Here is a 21,108-nt window from a genome sequence, read left to right on the forward strand (position 1 = left end):
CCCCATTCAGCAACCAGCAGCCATCCCTGATTTGGTTTTTCCCCTTCCCTGATAAAACTGGTTTCCTTCTTGGCACAAACTGACGACGCCCTGGAGACTACAGGTGTTTATTTTCATTCTGTCAGATCCGAAGATGAAGCTTGTCGAATACATCTATGTATGTATGTATGTCACAGTGTCTTCACTGTAAAATGTTTTTCTCATATGTTCTGAATCTTTGGTCTCATGCGGCGGATGTATGATATGTATATCGAATCTTAGGCAAAATTGCCAAGAGGAAAATGGGCATTCTTTTGTTTTTAAATTACAGAACTTGCTTCAAGAAAATAAACCATGCCTTATTTTTGGCCTTTGGATTGACAATTTGTGACTTTCTTATATAAAGTGAATCACCTCTGTAAATACCTACAAACAAAACAAAAAGGGAGTCATTTGGTCAAGCTAAAAGATTCGGACAGGATAGATATGTCAGATCCCCCTGCTGGTGCTATTGAGTGCTGTACAGTTCAGGGCAATCAATCGTGACACTGGGCATTTTGCAAGAATTTTTGTAATGTGTTTCTGATCTTCCCATCGTCCCGTGCTCCCTTGTCAAATAATCACATGTGGGTAGGTGTGAGTCTGCTCCCTAAACCATAGCAGATTTGCCAGTGTAGTGTGAAGGTAGGAAATTTTCAAACAGCCCTTCAGTGCCTTCGAAAGTGTTTAGAAAAGCAAATGGACAGGCACGCCCCGTTACCGTACCGTCACCCTCTTTGGTGTTTGGCAGCAGAGCGTAGGCTAGACATCCCTGGATGGCCAGTCTGCTAGTCAGGTGTTATCATCCATCTACAACAGGTTGAGCCAGCTGTAAGTCAATGGTCCTCCAGTTGCTACTTCCTTCCTGATCTTGCTCATCGGCTTAGCCCCCTCCCCCTCCCCCTTCTTTCACCATCCCCAGAGCTGGGGCATGTTTCTTGGAGACGCTTTGATGGAAATTTTTGTTTTGTTTTCTGTGTGTTTTGTTGCATTTTGTTTGGTTTTTGTTTTTTGGTCACAATGTGCTCTGTTTTGTATGTGTGGTTTGATTGAGCTGTGTTCAGAATTCATCCCAGGTGGTTGAATTGCATTTTGGTTTTTGGTCACAATGTGCTCTGTTTTGTATGTGTGGTTTGATTGAGCTGGGTTCAGAATTTATTCCTGGTGGGTGAATTTGAGCAGGAGCAGTATTATAATAATGATTACCAGAATTGTAACAAATTATTATAATTACTAATAACAACTAGTATATTAAAGTGTTCATGCTGGCTTTTAACCATGGTTCAAATGGACACCTTTTGCTGCCTTGTGGATGAAAAATGATAAACAGTCTATCTGCCATTTTGTCTCCAAAATTATTCTTGAGATTCTCCTCACAGTTCTTGATCATTTCTGAAATTCGTTCTCTTCCACACATCATTAGGCCCTGTACATTGCAAGTTCTTTAACATGTACATGTAGATTATATACAGTCACGTAAACAGACTTTTTTTAGTCTTTAGGCCTATGTTGAAATGATTTTTCTCAGTTTTTGTAATGTGTGTATTCTGCAATGATTTTGGTGTAGTTCGGACTGAAAATTTTCAAAGTTATAAAATTGGGAAACCAGCCAAAATCTACATACTGTCACTTAGAATATTTATTTTGAGGGCTTTTTTGCTTAGCTAACAATGCCCTTGATTGTATGGTGTGTACTTAATGACTGTGTATATAGTCATTCTCAACTCCTTTATCTCGCTAGAGGGAACTTTGAAAATGAAACTTATTTCCTTTCAGCTAACTTCAGTTTCCTTATTTTGTTGTCCCCTACATATCTGCCATATGTTTGCTTCATGTATGTGTCCACACATATCAGGAGGTTTGACATACTCTGTTATAATTAGTGACCGTCTTTTGACAGCTTGTCTTTGTTTTATGAATTTGTTTTCATGTCTTTTACTCAGAAATACCCTCAAAAGGAAGAAAACGTCTTTCAGCACTGTAACTGTTCTCTCATATGAATATAATTGTAGAGGCTGTGGGACGTGTCATGTTGCTAGTAAATGACTCCGATTACAGATTTCTGATTTACAATCTGCTTCAAGTGTTCTTTTTATTTCTCGTTTTGCATACATGTATGTCCTGCAAGGAAATTTGTTCTTAAAAATTGAAGCAGGCGTTACTTTGCAGTTAATTACTTTGTCACTTGGTTTTTGCTTTGTTTCAGTTTAGAAAGAATGTGATTATTTCAAGTGAACAAAACTTTCTTCTACCTGTTTCCTTTGCTTTTCAGAATTGTGTGGCATGGGGCTCATTCAAAGAACATGTAAATGTGTATATGTGGTATTGGTTCAGTTGTACAAAAGAAATTTAGATTATTGCAAGAGGACAATTTGTGAGGAAATAAGAAAATGATGATCGTTAAATGCCATTTTTGTGTTCCAACATTGAGATGTTTGGATGTGCAATGTGAAGATAAACAAGTACATTTTTCTAATTGGCCACTATCTTAAGATCCCTAGGGCCAGTGAGATGAGAGGAGGCCTTGCTTCAAAATTACAGTTCCTGTCTGAAGGATAAAAATAACCCTCACATGTGCCCTCAACACCAATGAGAAAATGACGGGCGTTGGGCATGATTTATGAGTATTGTAACCTGTGCTTTATTAAGTGCCAAAAGTTACTCAGAAAGACTCGGCAGAAAGAAAAATGAGGGAGGAAACAGGTTTTTGCCAGGTGTGAGAACAGGCAGCCAAGAATTCTTAGAGTTTCCACCATCAGGCAGACGTGAGAAAATGAGAGAGGTTGTACAACCTAATTAGTGGTAGATGTACATGTCTGCTGTAAAATAATTCTACAGTGGACATTTGAAATTTCAAAGATGAAATCTTCTTACCTATAGCTCTCCTACTGTATCCATCAATACCTATTGGGAGTTTGGGGAGGTATTAGCAGGACTGAGGAAGGTAGAGTCCAGCCATTGTTACTTTTCATAGGACTTGTTGCTGATGGAAAGTTCGAGTGTGAAGAAGGAATCTTAGGCTTCTTGCAAGGCTTTTGATTTAGGAGAGGCATGACGGCTTGTAGCGACATAGAAGATATTGGCTGGATTTGTTCTTCAATTTTGTTGGGGATTATTCTTGTTGAGCTGCTGCGCATTGAAATTTGTGTTGGTTAAGCACAAACAGGTTATTAGTGAAAATGTCATCGGATATTGCTTGTTAAAGATTCTCTGCTGATATTTTTTCAACCTATGAGTTTACTCTGCAAAATTTCCAATTTGTAGTACCACGAAATGAAATCTAAACGGCCAGACAATGAATTACATGTGTGTGTAGCAGCACAGTGTATGGTTGGTTTTATTGGTCAGTTTGAGTTCTGCCCTTTCTTTGGACTGTGGGAAGATGTTTCCAGTGCTAACCAGGGCCTGCAGCCAAAATGTCACATTTGACCAGGCGCCTAACTCAAAGGGATGTATTCCTCTTGACACAGCACACAAACTGGAAGGAAGAGACTGCTTAGTTGCAAATTATGTAGAGCAGACAGTCTGTCAGTAGTGCTTAGCCCTCAGTTGAAGCATGCTAGCAGGGGGCTTATGTAACTGTTCAACCCTTGCTAGACTTGAAGGGAAGAGATCCGTTTGGGAGGAGTTTAGGGAGGATCTACTGTGGGTGCCAATACAGGTTGGTTGATGACATTTCAATTGTGGGAGTCTTGTGGCTTGACATGTCTTGTGCTTCATTCAGTGGAGGATATGTTGAGGTAGCTTATTCCTGATTAGATTGAGGGTGTGCGTAATTAGATATAACCTCAGGTAGCCCAGGCTACTTAAAAGATCACCAAAATATCAAGGGGCATTAACTTATTATTTTATGGTTATATTGGATACCGGCTTTAAAGGAAGACTGTATTGATACCGGGTATGTTCACCACTCTTCATGTCACAGGGGTAGGTTCTTTAGTAAGGGAATAAAATGTGCTTGGTCACGTTTCAGACTGGCTCAGGAGAATGGATGGAACTAATGCCCAAGCTGCAGGCGAGGGCGTTATCAGCGTTCAGTCGCCTGAGCCAAGCACATATTTATTCCCACTCATAAATACCTTTTGAGTCGGAGAGTCAAAAGAAGTTAATATATGATGGATTTCCAATGATTTTGTTCCAGAATTTTACTTTCATTTTCCCAAACACCCCTGACCATTTTTTTGTATAATCCTTGTGTTTATTGTCCAAAAGAATCTCCGTTATGGATCTGACCAATCAGATTTGATTAAACTGTCTTGTATCCAGGTGCCAGCGCGTGGTTTACGCAGCAAACATCATCACTTCTCTGTGGGCATTATCAAATGTTAATACTTGGTCAAGTTGCAAGTTGTTGAATATAGAGAATGTGGGCATTTATGAATAAAGTATATTATCACCCCTATGTTTGAAATGGTTGTTAAACCATGAGTGGCCTTGCAGTCCATTGGTTGTAAGTTATAGTGGCCTGGTCCATTTTGTATTCAGGGGATTTTGAAAGCAGCTTGTACATGTCTTCTCTGCTACATGCGTACTTTGCAATTACAATTAAGCATTTGTTTTTTTAATGAAGAAATGTATCTTGCTAGCTTTTTTGCAGATGAAGTGTACATGATGTGAATGAAACTTCTTTGTACATTGCATTTATTGTAACCTCGTTCCACACGTTTCTGTATAACTTCTGTAAATTACTTACGTCAAGTTTCATTTCCTCCTCTCAGGTGTGGCTGTCCAATGATGGAGGGGATAGTTTTCATCAAGTTCTCATTCTGTATCATAACGAAACTATAAATGGCTGCTATATCAGTGCACAAGGAGGTGACGTGATCTTTACGAGCAACCTTCACAAATTGTTTTTTGGTAAAACAGGTGTGTACCTTTTTTCTGTAAAGATTCCCCAAATAAAACTATATTCTTTGGTAAAAAATTTGCATTAATTGTTCAGGTGAGTAGAATTCCTTAGTGACTCTATTGTGCTCATTTTGTTGAAAGTTGGCCATACACATGTATTTACACCTGTATTAACCACTTCCTGCCGGGGACTCCGGAATCGGAGACGTATGGTTTATATGCGTGGCCGGGGTCTCCGAACTTGGACAAAGGAAACAGGGCCCTGTAACAAAAGACAGTACTCCAAACAAAAGACCAGGCTGCTGGGCATTACCAACATTTTTCACTCTCAAAAGTGGTGGTAATCCAGCCTTGTTTTGAAACCGTATACCAGGGTTTGGGGCATTGAGAGCAAGCGGATTACCACCGGGGACAAAAGCGCTCCACCGCTGCAGCGATGAGCCACTCAGCACCGCTGCATTCTAATCTGCCCCTAGTGAAAAGAGGTCAGCAGTGCACTGAGCCAGTTTCGTGAACAAAAGAAAGTTACATAACACAGCACAATCTGGGCTCTCTACAAGGCTGCAGGCCTGGATGAAATACTTGTGCATCAATGAAGGTCACCTGTCAACTTAGAGTAGTGCCTAAAGATTACTTCGTGCGTCTTTCAACGACTGTTAAATGAAATGATGAATTTTTGAAGGATTTTGAAAACAGAAAAATGATAGTCATGCCGGCCCAGCATCATCACCATTGAAAAATGCCCCGGCATGAAGTGATTAAACTCTGTTAGGAAGACTACTACAGGTCCCACAAAGAGCGCATTAACAGTCAGTCATCTTTTTCTGAATTCTGGCTTTGTCCCGGTCTTTGGGTGTTGCTCAAACTCCACTTTGAATCTGAGATGTTCAATATCTGTAGCAAATGAAAAATGTTTCAGACTTTGGTCTCGTTGCTGATAATTTGATGTGTCTGTGGTGGGAAGTGGACCGGCATTTAGCTGGAGGGTCACAAGTTGAGAGATTCTATTCATGAATGTGAGCACCTAAAGCTGAACCCTAACGCTCCTCAATCCTCCAATTTCAATATGATTTTACATACACCCAAGGGAGTTAGGGTTTTAGGGATCCAAAGCTGAGATCTGGAAAACCCTCATAGTTTGAGGAGGTAGGCATTGAATGGAAGGGGCTTTTGTGTTGTACATGCTTTGATGCTGCTGGTCCTTGTTGATGTGCTCAATCAAAAGGCTTTTTTCAATGCTGAACATTCACTCAATGTTTCTCAGAAGTAGAATACATTCCTTGTTGCCGCTTGCTTGGGAAACCTTGGTCTGTGGAGTGTTAATTTTCTTAGTCCTGTTTTTGTTTCCCTCAAAGTGACCATTCACACCAAATTATCCGCCCTTTTCCTTCTGCGCTATTCCTGTTTTTAATTAATGTGTCTAGCCGTAAGCCTTGAAACCCCCAGAAATATAGACCTGGATGCTTAGCAATAAGCCAGCTGGTCAGAAGAGTTGGGGAAAGTAGGTCAGAGTGTACTATGTGGCATTGAGCTATAAAATAAAACAAAATTCTTGTTAATGTCTTTGGAAGCACTTCACAGAGTTTGGATCGGTTTCATGGCAGATTGCAAGTAATATGTCCATGGGAATGACTCAGCATCATCAACATTGAAATGTGATTAGATATTGTAAGTAAAGGTGAATCCAGAACTAGAAGCTGAAAGGTGGAGAGATCTTCTAGACTTCAAACTTAATTGATTGATGCAGATTGGTCTGAGACTGCATCTTAATTTCTGGATGTGAACTGCAGGTTATACACATGTACATTTACATTTACCTTGATCGCCTGTGTTGAATTTCAGAGACCCCTCCTCTCTTATCACCACTCGAGATAATTCCTAGTCATATCAACGTCGTTACAGAAATGAGTAAACTTATTTCAGCACTTCCAACTGCTGAATAATGGAATGTTCAGGAAAGTGGGATTGAGCCAGATCTGTTCATGCTTGTATTGTTGGCATAATTGAGTTTGAGGGTAACATGGATGTTTCTTTGAATAAACTCACACTGATGGAATTCATTCACCTGTCTCTCTGCAAACACATACACCTGTTGACTAATGATGCTAGTTGCTGTACTTCTTTTTCTTGGAAAGCGTGATTCATAAATTGACTTGCTTTGGTTTACCCATAGCGAAGGCATAAGATAATGAATTATTGAAGAAATTCTTTGAAGGCACAGCTGTGAGTGGGATTTAGGCTGGTTCCGGTTAGCCCAAATATTTGTGCACTGCTGGCACAACAAGGTCATTGCCACAGGCAACACCTGCAGTAGTAGGGGGGGGTTACTGCCGAGTAGTCACTTGCCATGTGGTATTATCGAGAGATCTACAATGTAGAAAACCCCCCATGTATATGTGGGTTGAAAACAAGGCTTGTTAGTTGCGCTGATGTACAAGATTGTTTGGAACTTGCCTGAGCTGTCATGATTTTGGTTTTGTGAAATTGTAACATCAGGGAAAATGATAAGAAAGTATCACTCGACCAGTAGGGCTAGCTCTGTGCATGAACAAACACTAGGCACATATCAGCAGTGATGTTAAACTTTGAAATTAAGTTTGGTTAGAATTAGAATACTGGTGGTTGGAGTTTTCAGTTTTGTAATTAATCAATCAACCCATCACATGACCACTGCATTTACTAACCAACAACCGGTCCCAGCAATAATTCACAGAAAAAAAACAACTAAGCAATCACTCTGACAGTCAGTCACATAACATGTAATTATTCAATTAATCATATCCATTCAGTCAACCAATCATTCAATCAATTGGCCGACCACACACCCTCTATCAATGTCCAAGTCATGCCACAGAGCCCATAATTGCATATTTCGTGGTCCATCTGGTGTGTCCAACCAGATGGTCCTGTCATTGACAAAAGTTCAAGTTCAGTTCAGCCAGCTACCTGTTGTTTTTTGCCTAGGGCCAGCAACCAGGAGGCATACTGTCATGAAAACAAATTGCTTACAACTGACACTTGTCTGAATGACACCTGCTTGTCAAATACCATCTCAGTGTAAACAAACAAGGTATCATGCCTCAGGGGTGAAGATTTGGGGTGGGGCTTAAGAAAGAAAAGGAGGAAGGTGGCTTCAATGCATCAACAGTGACCAAACTGAATGGAAGGAATGAAGGACTATGCAAAGATCAGGTCACTAGTTTTATAATTTGATCATCAGTGTAATAGTTGATGTGTGCATGCATGTACATGTACATGTACACTGCAGGTTTAATTGTACATACATGTACAGGTATCAGTCATTGAATCTATCACAAATAACTAGAGTTGGATGAGGTTCAAGGGTGGATTCAAGGGGATCAACGAGGGCCTTGGTTCCTCATCCCACACTGACCCCACCCCCCAAAAAGAGGCAATTTTTTCATTAAGAGACAAAGGCAATTTTTATGTGTCTTTCATTTCTCCTCCAAACTTGTGTAGAAAACCCAACATGTAGTGTCACCACCTTTTAAAGGCCGTACATGCAATAATTTACCGCAACCCCCCCCCAAAAAAAAACCAAAGTTTGACAAGTTCCCTCTCTCCCACAAAACCTTGGTTCTGGATCAGCCCATGGAGAGTTTTTCTGAATTTGTGTCTAAAGCTTGTCTGTGCATTGCATCTTCTTCACCATGGAACTATAATTATATACCAAAGTGAAATTCAGGCTTTGGTAGCGGTAATGATTCACAGTAACATCAAGGAAACAGAAAGGGGGAAATCTCTGTTTGTTTCATGTGCTAAACATTTATTCAGTAAGATTGTAAGAGTAGACATGTTTAAACTTTAAGATAGGGACAGATGTAGGAATGCACAGTTGTGAAGTTAACTTCAATTCACCTTCCTCCTCAAATATAAGCAGCAATTCTAGTAAATTTAATTTTTGGAAAATGTTGCTTTCAAAAATAGTTCCCTGTGAGGAATAATTGCTTTCACATTTACTGCATAACTCCTGCAACAAACAGATTAAATCCCACTCTGCGCACACTAGTAAACACATATTTTGAATTGTTATTTTTGCCACTGTCAAAGAGAAGGAAGTAAAACTAAAGGGACATGAAACATTGCAAAAATGTGTTTACCATTTGTCAAAATGGGATTTAATTTGTCAACAGTGTCTGGCAGTTGTTGCTACTGTGTGTGGAGGCATGTGAGGAATTGGTCCCCATCGTGAAGTGGTCTCCCAAAGGCCCACCTCTGCCCAGGGGGGACCCCAGGGGGTGGACAAACAGCAAACTCCACCTCCAAAAATACAGAACTCCCAGGGGAAATATTCTGTGACCGATTTGGTGGGTGACGTTTTGGTTGGAGGGGAGGGTGGATGTTTTTGATTTGGTAATGGGTGTTGTGTGCATACCACGAGGTAGGGAGCCGGGAACACGGCTGGCTGAATGGAGTCTTTAAAGAGGCAATATTGTGTCAACATTATGAATTGACATTCTGATGTGAGGTCATCTTCAATAGTCAAATTCATAGTCTTAGTGATGCATAATCCAACATGGTAGTAGAAAAATCTTTCATTGCCTTCAATCTTCAACAATCTTCAGTAAAGGGATGGCTCTGCAAGTCTGGGGAATAATATCTTCATTTACATATCTCCATTTTCCATTTCTCATTTTCACAGGGAGATCCCTGAGTATGGCATACTCGATCCGTCCTTGCATGTGAACTTTCCCGTTCCTACGACAGTTCACCCATCATTTTATTCTTTCACATTGTTCTAATTGTGATTAATTTCTTTGTAAATCTTATGCAAAAACATTTTGTTGTCATCTTCACTAGACACAAGATCAGTGTGACTTCTGACTGTGTAGGTACAGATACGTTATGCTGACAGGAAGGTTGGCTTTGCAGAAGAAAACTATTTATGTTTTCTGTCAATAAAGATGAGGCTTTAGGTATACAAAATCTGGAACTTTTACTGAGGCAATCTGAAAATTAGTTGGGTGATGCATGTAATTTTTGGTGTGATTCTTTCATTTATTTTGAAATGATCTGCTTCGTCTCTTTGAACTTAAAGAACAGTTTGTATTTTTCTGTTTTATTTGTACAGATTTTGATAATTTAAAGTAAGTTATTGCTCATAGCTCTTCTTTCTGCATTTTATAAATATTGCCTTTTAATTTGTTCCACAAATGTTTACAGCCATTGCATCTTTAAGCTGTTTTGTCTCCAAATGAAGACAAGACTCGCCCAGGAATAGCTGCAGAGTTATTCACCCAGTGAGGGGTCCCATCTCTCCAATTCACCCACGCTTCCTCATGGGACGTCCCACGCACTGAAAACAAACAAGCGAAAAACCCCATAGTTATGGTACTAGTCAAACTGGATATCATCTCTGGGAAGCAAATCTGGCAAGGCTTGCTGTGTGATAGCCTGCAGCCAGCTAGGCTGTCAGACAGCTATGGCTACTGATAGCCTGCAATGGGAGACATGGGAGACAAGTGCCCTCTCTTGGTAGGAATAAGAAAATGCCAGGCTGGAATAATAGCATTTGTCAGGGTTGCCAACAGGTGAACTGATCTCACCTGTCTCCTGATGCAGCAGGACGATAATCAGGGGGTTCTTTCAAGGCCACCATACTTACCAGTGTAAAAATGCACTATATTTTGTTAATGAAATCATCTGTGTCCAAATACAGGTGTGAAGAGGTTGATTGAGCTGGTTATATCCCCATCTCCACCAACCTTGCAGTCCCTGGCTGTTCACATCACTCAGACTGGCTCCATAATTGTCATGGGGATTACCAAGTTAAGCCAGCAGTGGTGGGTGCAGGAGATAAAGATATCAAGAGCCGTGCAGGTCAGTCGTTAGTCCAGCCAAGGTATGGTGGGTTGATGCCTGCTTTGCCTGGTTCTGTGTTGTCCATTAGTGGTCATTTGCTAAGAAAGAGTTGTGCCACTTGGCAGGCTTATTTTGAATTCTGATGCAAGAGTTTGGCCCTTCTTTTTAGACAACTAAATTTTCCCTATGACAGGTTGACAATGTTGCTATCAGCATTGTAGTTAAGATCTTTTAAGACCATCACAAGAAGCCACAAGACCATTGCAAGACCTTCAGTTGGAGTCACAGGTATTTCAGATGAGTTGCACCAAGAGCATTTCCTTTTTTCTTGGATAACGGGTCTTGTGTCTTGTGACTGTCTCGACCACACAACTGAAAACGGTTGAATTCTTTGCATACCCCCCCCCGCATTTCTACCTCTCAAAAATTTATTCTTTTGCCTTGCAACTGACTTTGTTAAGTGTAGTCTTTACCCTTTCTGGTACAATGTGATGTCTCAATGAAAGCTTTTGTTCTCATATGCGTCATACTATTAACTATCTCCTAAGTTATACTTACCTCTGATCTGTCTCTGTCATATCCTGTTTTTATTCTTCTACTTATCTCATTTTAATTTTCATTTTCCTGTCAAAATATGAGCCCCTTTTGTTTTATTCCCCTCAATGATGAGTTTTCTCCTTATTGTTTCCAGTGCCGCTTCATACCAGCAAATTTTTGTGAATCCTGGCGTTTACAGTCTTGTTAATTTCAAGTGGCCACTCACACCCCTGAAAGCAGGAAGCTGTAGCCAAAGCTAGATACAAAAATCAACATTTCATGAGCATTCTCTAGTCATCTACAAGTTTTTTCATATGGATTTACATGATCAACTTATTTCATTCAAGATTTAAGCTCACAAAATCATGTAACAAGCTTAAGTCTTTCTCCATACTCTGGAACCATGCAAATTTGTGATTCCTTGGACAAGTCAGGCCACATGATTTATTTTTCCCTCATGGCCTACCCTGCTTGGAGCTTTAATTACAGGTTTCCTAATTGGCTTTCCTGTTACCGGTAGCTGTCGGAGATTGTGCCACAAAGCGCCCTCGCTGTCCAGTTTGTTACGGAAGCCAAGGCGATCCTTTATGAAGTCATCTCGGCCGAGGCTGATAACCGCTCCCACGTACCAAGGATGTTGAGCCCAATGACGGCGGGCAAGCAGTTGAATCAAAGGTACACCGGCAAGTGAAAAAAAGCTTCTTAAAGGGAATTTGTCTTGGAGGGGGGGAGTGAAAATTGGGAGGTAATAATTTGGGGTGTGGGTGGGTTAGTTGTGCTTGGCTTTGGAGTGGGAGTGGAGGACTGGGGTACCGTCCAAAGCCTTATGTCATGTCTGAAGTGGGCTTCAAGAGCTACGTCTATTGTCAGGGTGTCTCTGCATATTTTCAGTTGATCAAAGAGCTAGAATTACCTCTAAGCATCTAGGCAACAGATTGGGATGCAGCCTTGGCCATTTCTAAATTTGGCTCTTTGTACCTATTTGATAGAATTTAGTCAAGAGAAGAATTGGAAACCCTTTAATTTTGCATTTTGTTCAGGACAAACCTTGTATCAGCATTGTGTCCCTAAACCCGTCGATGTGAAGTCATCGTGACTCACAAGACCTACTGAGGTTGTTTATAATTAGACTCTGAGCATGGGAATGTATGGTTTATCATTTTTATCTAATGCATCAGGGAAGATAAAAGGAACATTATCAAGCACCTTAAACCCAAAACTAGGACATAAAGAATTAGGGCAATTGAATCATTTCCACAGCAAATAAAATTTCATGCCAACGTTAAATTATTGCTGACAGGGAACTGTGTGCCAGCTGTGGCATTCATTCTCACTAGAACGACCTCAGGGATTCAAAGGTGATGATGTCATCTTGAATCTCAAAAAAGAAGGTGATGTCATAACTAAAAATATCCCATTTTGGGAGAGTGGTTAGTCCTGACCTTTCCTTTGTCAAGAGCAAAGTTTGTAATCGTTGTTGATGTGGTCGTGTGTTCGTCAGAATTAGTTGCAGCTTGGCCATTATTGAATTATAGGATTTCAATTTAGCTGTGGTATTTGGAGTGAACCTAGGGCATTAAACATTAAACAAAGATAAGGATTTCCTCCTATTTGAGAATGTTTGGGTGAATTGCTATGATAGTGTTGACATAATGACTTCAGTCCAACTTTGATGAATCCATGGTGAATATTCAGAATGTATAAATGCAGTTTTTTCTTACCCAGTCCGACTGTCCAACTCTTTCTTTTCTCTCTCTCTTTTGAATTCCAGGGATATTGGGAGGGCCATCATCACAGACTCACTGCCCGAGTTTCAGATTCACAACTACTCTGTGGTCGTTGGCAGAGCTCACGTCTACAAACAGTTTGATGCGGAGACATGGATGACAAGACCAGCACTCAAACATGATGTCAGTAAGTGCTGGATAATAAGAGTTTTGTCTGTCAGACTGCCAAGATGCCTTTTATCCTACATGTACAACTTCATGCACTCTTTCCTCGTCTTGAAAATTATTACTAGCATAGGTATGTCTGAAAGTTTAAGTTTAAAGAAGTTTGTCAGTACCTTTAGACCAGGCATTCACTAAGTCATTCATCATTCAAAGAATGAAAAGAGAATATGTTCACACAACAATTCTCTCTCGCTTAATTTATTTCTTTGTCCTTTGTGGGTGAGAATATTTTTTAATTCCTCAGTGCCCAAAGTCTGTCTTGTTACAGGGTACATAATTATTATTTCTGTGTCCCTAAATATACAGTTATCCAACCCTATGATGGAAAGACAGTCCTGATGTATCTCAAAGTGAAGAGAAGTAAGTCATACTTTGTGGAAGTAAACAAGTGCGGCATATTTCTCTTTGTTACAATTTTCTGTAAATTGTCAAATTTTAAAACTCATCGCTAGGCACCGGTCAGTATGACAGAGTTCTTTTTATCTACATGTACACTATATCTTGGCGTTAGACCTTAATTTTCTGCTTCTTTTCTTGTTTTTGTTGCAGTTATTAGAAAGGGTTTGTAAGTCCTAAACTTAGAGACCATTTCTTATTGTAGCCCATTTTTCTCAGCAGGTGTACCTGGGTGGCATTGCGGTGATGTTGGTAAGACATTTGAGATGCCTGGTGCTTCTAGCATCCTGATCCTAGCCTGTCATAATCGGACACACATCCAGGGCTTGCCCTTGATAGTCCAAATGCTCAAGGATACTTACCCCGCCAAGAGATGGAGGTTGTTTGACTTGAGAGCCTACCCAAACCAGGCTGAGGTTATCAATCAGGTTAGTGGATGTTGGGTCATGTGGTGTGAAAGCTATTTGTTAAAATACAGCCTTGTCCCTACTTAGGTTTTGTCTCTGGAACTAAATTTGTTTGAAGACCTTGAATGTACGGCTCACAATGAAAGACTCCTTAATTCAGTTTCTCAACAATGGTCATTCATGACAGGGATTTTTTAAAATTTGAATTGACTTGAGATGCTCTTCAAGCTTGGTTCTGTGTGAAGACTGCTTTTTCAGATGACAGATTCTTCATCAGAACACTGACTTTTCTGAAAGGTTCATGTTGTGATTGTTACGGTACTTGTTTCTGCATTGTCTCCCTGTTTAACTGAAGAGAACGTAACTGAAGGAAAACAAAAAAATCAGAACTGAAGTTGTCAATGTCACTCATTTTGGCAGACGCTTTCCGTCAACACAAGTAGCAGCATCGCGTGCCTTGAAGAGGAAGGAAGATTCGCCTTTACCCAACTTCATACAAATATGACGCTTGAGGTTACAGGCGGACACGCCAAAATTGGGCAGATTATCGATGAGAGGTGAGACATAATTAAGATCATAAGATGAAGTGTCTAAGACATGTCAAGTGGTATGATAATGCTGGTTGTGGTGTCAGGTCAATTGGCCATTTGATCATGGGTGCTTATTACAGTTGTAGAAACCCTGGAAAGATTAGTTTGTGATTTTGTTTAGATTATTCATGTAATTTTATTTCCGTCAGAGGTACTTTTTTGATTCACAATCATCTCAGAAGTATTTTCTGGCTGTTAAAGCAGAATTAGGATTGGAAATATTGTAACGGACCGAGCGGTAACCAATGACCTAGCGTGGGGCGCCGCCCAAATGGGCAGCGACTGACCAAAAAAAAGCAGTAAACGAAAATTAAGGCAAATTTAAGACACAAAGAAAAGCACACAGCACCACAGGATTTCCAGGGGGCCCTCCAGACATTGTATATTTTATAGACAAATACTTAAAAATTATAAAGGAGGAGGAAAGTATTGTAGGAAAAGGTTGTGTAGTGTTTAAACGACTGAAGGGGCGTGGCCTGATATAACTGCACTTGGTTAGCGTTAAACATAAAAACAAGCAGGCACAAATTTGATGAAGTGGTGCTAGGGGCTGGAGGCAATAGGCACAAATGTGCACACAACCAAAAAAGGAAACAAGGCCAAATGAAATTGGGGGGGGAGTAAATAAATTCACAGAGACTTATCTGCACAAACGTAGAAAACTAAAGATCCCCCAAGCCGATGAGTTCCTCCGACCCACGCTGCCAGTTGGCTTTGGCAAAACGACCACACCTCAAGCTAGTGCTACTGGGTTTTATACAGTCATCGCGATCTGCCTGACTGATTATCAATGGAAACTAGGTGAGAAACTATGACAAAAGAAGTCTGTGCCTTACCCCAGTACACAATACCTGAAGACTGAAAGGAACTTGGGAGGCCTCACCCCGCGTACATGTTGGTAATATATGCACCAATACAATGACGTTACAACCTATTTGTTACAATATTGAATTGTTTTTTGTTTTATTTAGTTTTAATCTTTGAAATCTGGGCAGTGGAAAATGTCAAGGCATCTGACAGAAATATTTTCAGAACTGAAAAAGTTCTTAAACTTCAATTTGGTTTTATATTAACGAAATTTTATACATGCGTTTAAGACAAGCTTAAGAAAATTTAAGACCAACCAAGCACATATTTATTTCCATTCATAAATACTGTTTTAGTCACAGAATCAAAAGAAGTCACCATACTATAATTTTCCTTGGATATTGTTTAACAGTTTTACTTCCATTTACCAGAACAACCTTTTCCATTTCATATTACATTCCTTATGCAACTACTGGTAGAAGAATCTCCTTATTTGGACTTTGGGCGCTCGTGGTGAGTTCTGCATGCCGCAGCACACGCATTCTCTTGACCAAAAAGAATTGAGTAAACTGTCTCGTATCCCCTTGTGCCAGCGTGTTTTTACGCCACAGGCATTGTCAAATCGCAGCGGGCATTATCAAATGTTCATACACAGTCATGTTGCACGTTGTTGAATAGGGAAACTGTCTAAGGTACATGTATCTATGAATGCAGTTTTATTTCTGCATTTGCCAAGAGTATAAGACATCAGTTGGTAATGACAGGCCGATGTCAACAGGATAATCTTTAGGTATTAGTACACTGTCAATGATCACCAAGTTGAAGGTTATCTTCTGGTGCAAGGAAAGAGAAAATCCCCAATGTGGCATTTTTTGTCCCTCGCGACCATTCAGGTGCCCATCGCATTAATACCCGTCTCCAGTTTGTCTTGTTCAAGCTGGAAAACTAGATCCACATCATTGAACACCTTAAACTGACCGATATTATCCTTCCCAATCTTAAGAGATTACACGGTCAGGTTGATAATGACCGCAGTGTGTGACCCTGGTCTTATAATTGACTATTCCCTCGGGTCCTCACAGCAAGTCAAGAGTGACACAGCCCTTGTTGGTGCTTGGTCAATTCCTACGAGAAAAAGTAAGTTACTTATGCAATTCTGGGTTACTGTTGCTGCATACCGACCACCCAATTTTAGTCAAAAATTCTCAACCTTTTACCTTGCTACAGGTCAGTCTTGTTTTTCTTTTTTCACTTGAAAAAACAATAAGATGTGTACTTTTTACAACTTAACATGATTACACTTTACCAGAGAGGTTAATAAGGATGTTTTATACTAGGTCTTGCCCTTACAATGATTTATATATTCACTGCATTCTCAGCATAGTCTGAGAGTTGCAAAAAAATCCTTTTCTTGCTCGAGTGGAATTCAAGCCCATAACTTCCTCCTGACTAGCTGCACAAGTCTTCTTTCATCAGACAAATGTTTTCATCCTTCACACTGAGAATACATTGGATTCTTTAAGTCAATGTAAGGGCAAAACCTGTCTAAAATTAACATCCCCGACACAAAACTCAATTATTCTCATTGATTAGGATATCTGACCCATGTTTAAGCCCAAAGCAATTTCCAGTATGGAAATCCAAGACAAATTTGCACCATTTAAGTGGATCCTGTTTTGTACCAACCCTGTGCAAGTAATACTTTCCAGTGCGGAAATTTTGCACAAATGTTATCATATTCTCAGCTCCTGGTTTACAAGTTTGTTTGTGTGGATAACATATTGAAAAGGGAAATTGGTTCAGTAGTATGCAAGATGTTGAAGTAGGACAGGGATATTGAGTATCAGTTCTGTCAGAGGAAATTACATATTGGATTCAGTGGTCCATTCTTAAAAACCCTGGATGAAATTTGAGCCTACTTGAAAATCATTCTCATGCATGCCCAGGTATTTCGTTTTGGTTATTGAGTCTGGTGCCGCTGGCTGAAATGATTTCTGTTGGATCTGCTTGTTACATGATATGTGGTATCGTTGGGTAGTTGTCATATGAAATTATATGTGAGTTTGTCTTGCTGGGGGTGCTGCTCTTCCTCAGACTTTTGACATACTATCTCCAGTTTATTATGCCACACCCCCATCCCTGACAGCCATTTCTGATCAGTAAGCAATTCAGTAATCATGACTAGCTTTATGTTTTGTCCATTTTAAGAACGTGCGGCATTCGGATCTCTGCATTACTGTCAACATGTGAATCAGATGGACAGCTCACACAAGAAAGGAAGATCGACTGATAATGTTGTCAGTTTGGATGCATAAACATATAATTACCCTGTTTTCACACTCGAGATTGACACCATGTAATCCCGGTAAGGGGTGTGAAAACTCCCCAAGTACCAGAAACTTGACGTAGTGTCGGTATCATTAAGCCACTTCCTCTAGCCCCAGGAACCGCGTGTTCGTGTCAGGGAAACAGAGAACAACTTGATGACAGTGATAATCCTCTCACACTGCAAGTCATACGCTTCCACCATCCAGTCGGATTGCTAAGCCCCCAAATAACGAGTGTTTGGCAAGGCTTCCTCCCACCAGCCATCCATTCATTTCCAGCCTGCTAACCGCCAATATCCCTCTCGGAATCGGCAGGGATTAAACATAGTCACTTCAGGTCAGGCTGCACTCTGAGCTTTTCCTTTCCCATGTCTTGTGTTGGGCAAGACGTGATGTTTGCTTTCATATCTTTCCTGTTTCATTTCCTTCAGTTGCTGTCAGCTAGTTGATATCTCAGACTCGGTCAGTGGACAGTTCAGCCCTAGAGAGTGGGGACTCTACCAAACATTCCCAGGTACTGCCCTGTCTTGCACCTCAAGGGCTCAGAATTTTTAAGGCATTGTTGCTATTACAGTTTGCAACATAATGTAGTTTAGTTCCTTAAAATGTAAATTTAAAATAAAGCTGGTATAAAGAAGCACAACCTTGGGAAAGAAAAGCATGTCCGTTGCATAAAACTTGCAAATCTGTGGGGATTAAGTGCTTTATTTTTTTACTTTTACCCTAGATGGTAGAGGGGGTATGTTCCCCCACCTGACTTTAACTGAGGCCTCATGTCAACACCACCTGACCCCTGACACTAACGGCAGCAAGTATGCAGTCAGGCAGCTTGATCTAAGCACAAGCTTCAAGTTCTCCCTGACGGCAAGCCTGAGAGGCAAAAAAGGTAGGTTAGGGAGATAAAACCTGAGAAAAGGTTTCCATGGTAAGGGATGTTTAGTTTGTATTAATTTGTTCAAACACTATACGAAAGGTACATGTACATGTATGTGAAATGGATGGGTCTGCATCTTTCACTTGAGTTGTACATGTATGTATACAGCAATTACCTCTTGGACTAATATTTAATAGTGTTTGACTTGACAAAATGATCATACATGCTAACTTTGAGAATGTGCACAAGTTGTCTTGAGTGTAAGGTCAACAACAATACTGGCATCTCCTCAGATGAATCTGTAACTGAGGAGGATGGAAATCAATTTTCTTTATTCGAAAGGTTTTACTTCTCCAACTTATATATAAGGTAGTATTGCCTTGATGTTTTGCTGGACGCAAGTATCCTGTTGACAAATCTTTGGGAAGTCAGTTAATAGTGTTGCAATGAAACCGTAAGTCACTGTCACAGTAGATAAGTTATTTCTCATTTTTCCTTGACACTTATCTATTTTTTCCTTCCATGTTATTTTTATTTCTCACAGCCAAGGACAGGCCATTGATGTATTACCAAGTAGCTAATGCGAAGTTGATCAACGTGCGGTCCAGTTACGCCCAAGACAAATATGGATCAGAGACAATGACGCTGAGCGTCCGAAATATGCTGCACAGGAAGGTGCGGCTTATAATGAAACTGGACAGAGTCAAGCCATTTCCTTGGAAACAGTTTGGAGGAAGGCGTAAATTAAGCCCAGTTGTCATTTTTATGTTCATTCATTTTGCACTTTGTCAATTTGCACTTTTCATATTTGACTGATGATAGATACATTCAATTTCCGAAGTGAAGTATTTGGTAGTTCTCTCTCTGAATTCTCTCAACAGTATTGGCATTCGCCCTCATGGATTCTTTTGGTCTCAAAACATCAAGCCTTCTAACTTTTGAAGTTCATATTTTTGAGGGGACACTCTCTGTAGTGGCAAAACTTGTGAAAAAAACCCATCATTTCTTGCGCTGGCATTCTGAAAGCAAACTCTTTAATTTGATAACAGGGTTCCTCCTCGGTGACCTTTAACCTCCCAGATGCATCCCTTCTGTGTCCCCGTACGTCATTTACTCTGACTTTTCAAGCAGCCTGCCCCTTCACCAAGCACCTGCATTATGTATACCAGCCTCAACTCACCCAGCAGGAATTCTTATACGGCAATCCTACAGACTCCAAGGGCAAACCCATATTGATTGACATTCCGGTATGTTGTATGGGACTATCCTTGATGCTTCCATTACAATTGACCTGCAGTCGCAAAGCCTTTCACAAAACCAGTCACAAGTAACGGTGAACAATGACAAAGGAATACTTTTGTCAAAGTTCATTTGAAAAACTTGTGCTTGGCTTAAGAAGGAATGAAAATTGATGGACTTAGTCCATGTGTGGACTTATAATATGTTCAACCCCAGTCCTAGTGAGAAGATAAGATGAAGACTTAGACGTGTTTTTGACATAGCAAATGTTTGACAGAATTATCTAATAACTGAAATTTAGTTGCATTTTGTTTTCCAAGCTTGGCAACTTTAAATGCCTTTTTAGCATGACGTAGTCTATGTCGCATGCGCCACTTTTTTTCACCTGTCACAATTTCCGTTTACTCTTTTGAACAAAAATGACTAAAGAAAGGTACGAAAAAGAACCCAGAATGTGCATCACTTCCATTACTGTCATAGTTTGTTTTGAGTAACACTTCCGAGTAAACACACTTGACCTTGACCAGGCAGCATAATTTACATGACTCTCCATGGTTGTTCTCCAATTATCAGAGCATCTTGTGCCTTTTGACAGGTCAACTATCGACCCCCATCACTTCTAGGTATTTCCATTCCAACCAGTAACAATATCTACAATGCTGATCCTAGTCAGCCAAGACCCAGAGATATCTATCAGATATCAAAGGTAAATAAGAAGATATAATAGACAAGGTAAGGAGGTTGCCACTGAAGCATTAGATAGAGCCTGATTGCCACTTGAAAGCACAAAGAGGATGATTGTTGGATTGCTGTACGGGATAATCTTAAAAGGTTTGGAAAGGTCATTATCAGTTAGGTTTGTTAACATCTCAAAGAAGAATCTGAAATGATGCCAATAATCTGAACATTTTCAAAAAATCCAGGTCATTGAATATTTCTCATTTTGGGGGCCCAATTCGTCACTTCCTTTCCTCTATTGCTACTTTCAGGACAGCGGTACCTACAAGCAGTGCCTAGGTAAAACCAATCGCTCTGAGTGTGGTTGCACTGATGCCATGAAGATGTCATCCTTAGAGAGAGACACGGACTGTAGACAGCGGGTATGTGTCAAAGACTTGCTCAACTTCTAGCTGCTTTACTTAAGACTTTACCAGCACTAACTAACTGGTAAATGAGGGGCCTAGCAAAGCACTGAAACAAGGCACAGCCCACAACATGGATGCTGGCACTTTACTGGCTCATTGAGATTTCTGCTGTTGCAATCACATCACCTATCTTTGAATTCCACTG

At 40.3% G+C, this 21,108-nt stretch overlaps 1 protein-coding gene across 6 annotated transcripts in view; it reads left to right on the forward strand.

Moving 5' to 3' along the window:
- The window catches only part of LOC110978381 (cation channel sperm-associated auxiliary subunit beta-like), a 66,823-nt gene that overhangs the window by 43,012 nt on the left and 2,703 nt on the right, over nucleotides 1–21,108 (forward strand). For 5 of the 6 annotated variants that reach the window (XM_022233330.2, XM_022233332.2, XM_022233331.2 and 2 more), the window contains 13 exons: nucleotides 4,737–4,884; nucleotides 10,547–10,707; nucleotides 11,747–11,901; nucleotides 12,998–13,140; nucleotides 13,485–13,538; nucleotides 13,794–14,002; nucleotides 14,402–14,538; nucleotides 18,137–18,219; nucleotides 18,433–18,591; nucleotides 19,124–19,254; nucleotides 19,629–19,826; nucleotides 20,414–20,524; nucleotides 20,808–20,918. In XM_022233330.2, the coding sequence (XP_022089022.2) occupies nucleotides 4,737–4,884; nucleotides 10,547–10,707; nucleotides 11,747–11,901; nucleotides 12,998–13,140; nucleotides 13,485–13,538; nucleotides 13,794–14,002; nucleotides 14,402–14,538; nucleotides 18,137–18,219; nucleotides 18,433–18,591; nucleotides 19,124–19,254; nucleotides 19,629–19,826; nucleotides 20,414–20,524; nucleotides 20,808–20,918 (1,800 nt within the window). The remainder of the gene's footprint in view (nucleotides 1–4,736; nucleotides 4,885–10,546; nucleotides 10,708–11,746; nucleotides 11,902–12,997; nucleotides 13,141–13,484; nucleotides 13,539–13,793; nucleotides 14,003–14,401; nucleotides 14,539–18,136; nucleotides 18,220–18,432; nucleotides 18,592–19,123; nucleotides 19,255–19,628; nucleotides 19,827–20,413; nucleotides 20,525–20,807; nucleotides 20,919–21,108) is intronic. The other variant, XM_022233333.2, reaches the window with a different exon arrangement.

This window comes from Acanthaster planci, linkage group LG11, assembly GCF_054643075.1.
Source record: "Acanthaster planci isolate LZ-2023a linkage group LG11, COTS_SCS, whole genome shotgun sequence".
In the NCBI taxonomy this organism is placed as follows: domain Eukaryota; kingdom Metazoa; phylum Echinodermata; class Asteroidea; order Valvatida; family Acanthasteridae; genus Acanthaster; species Acanthaster planci.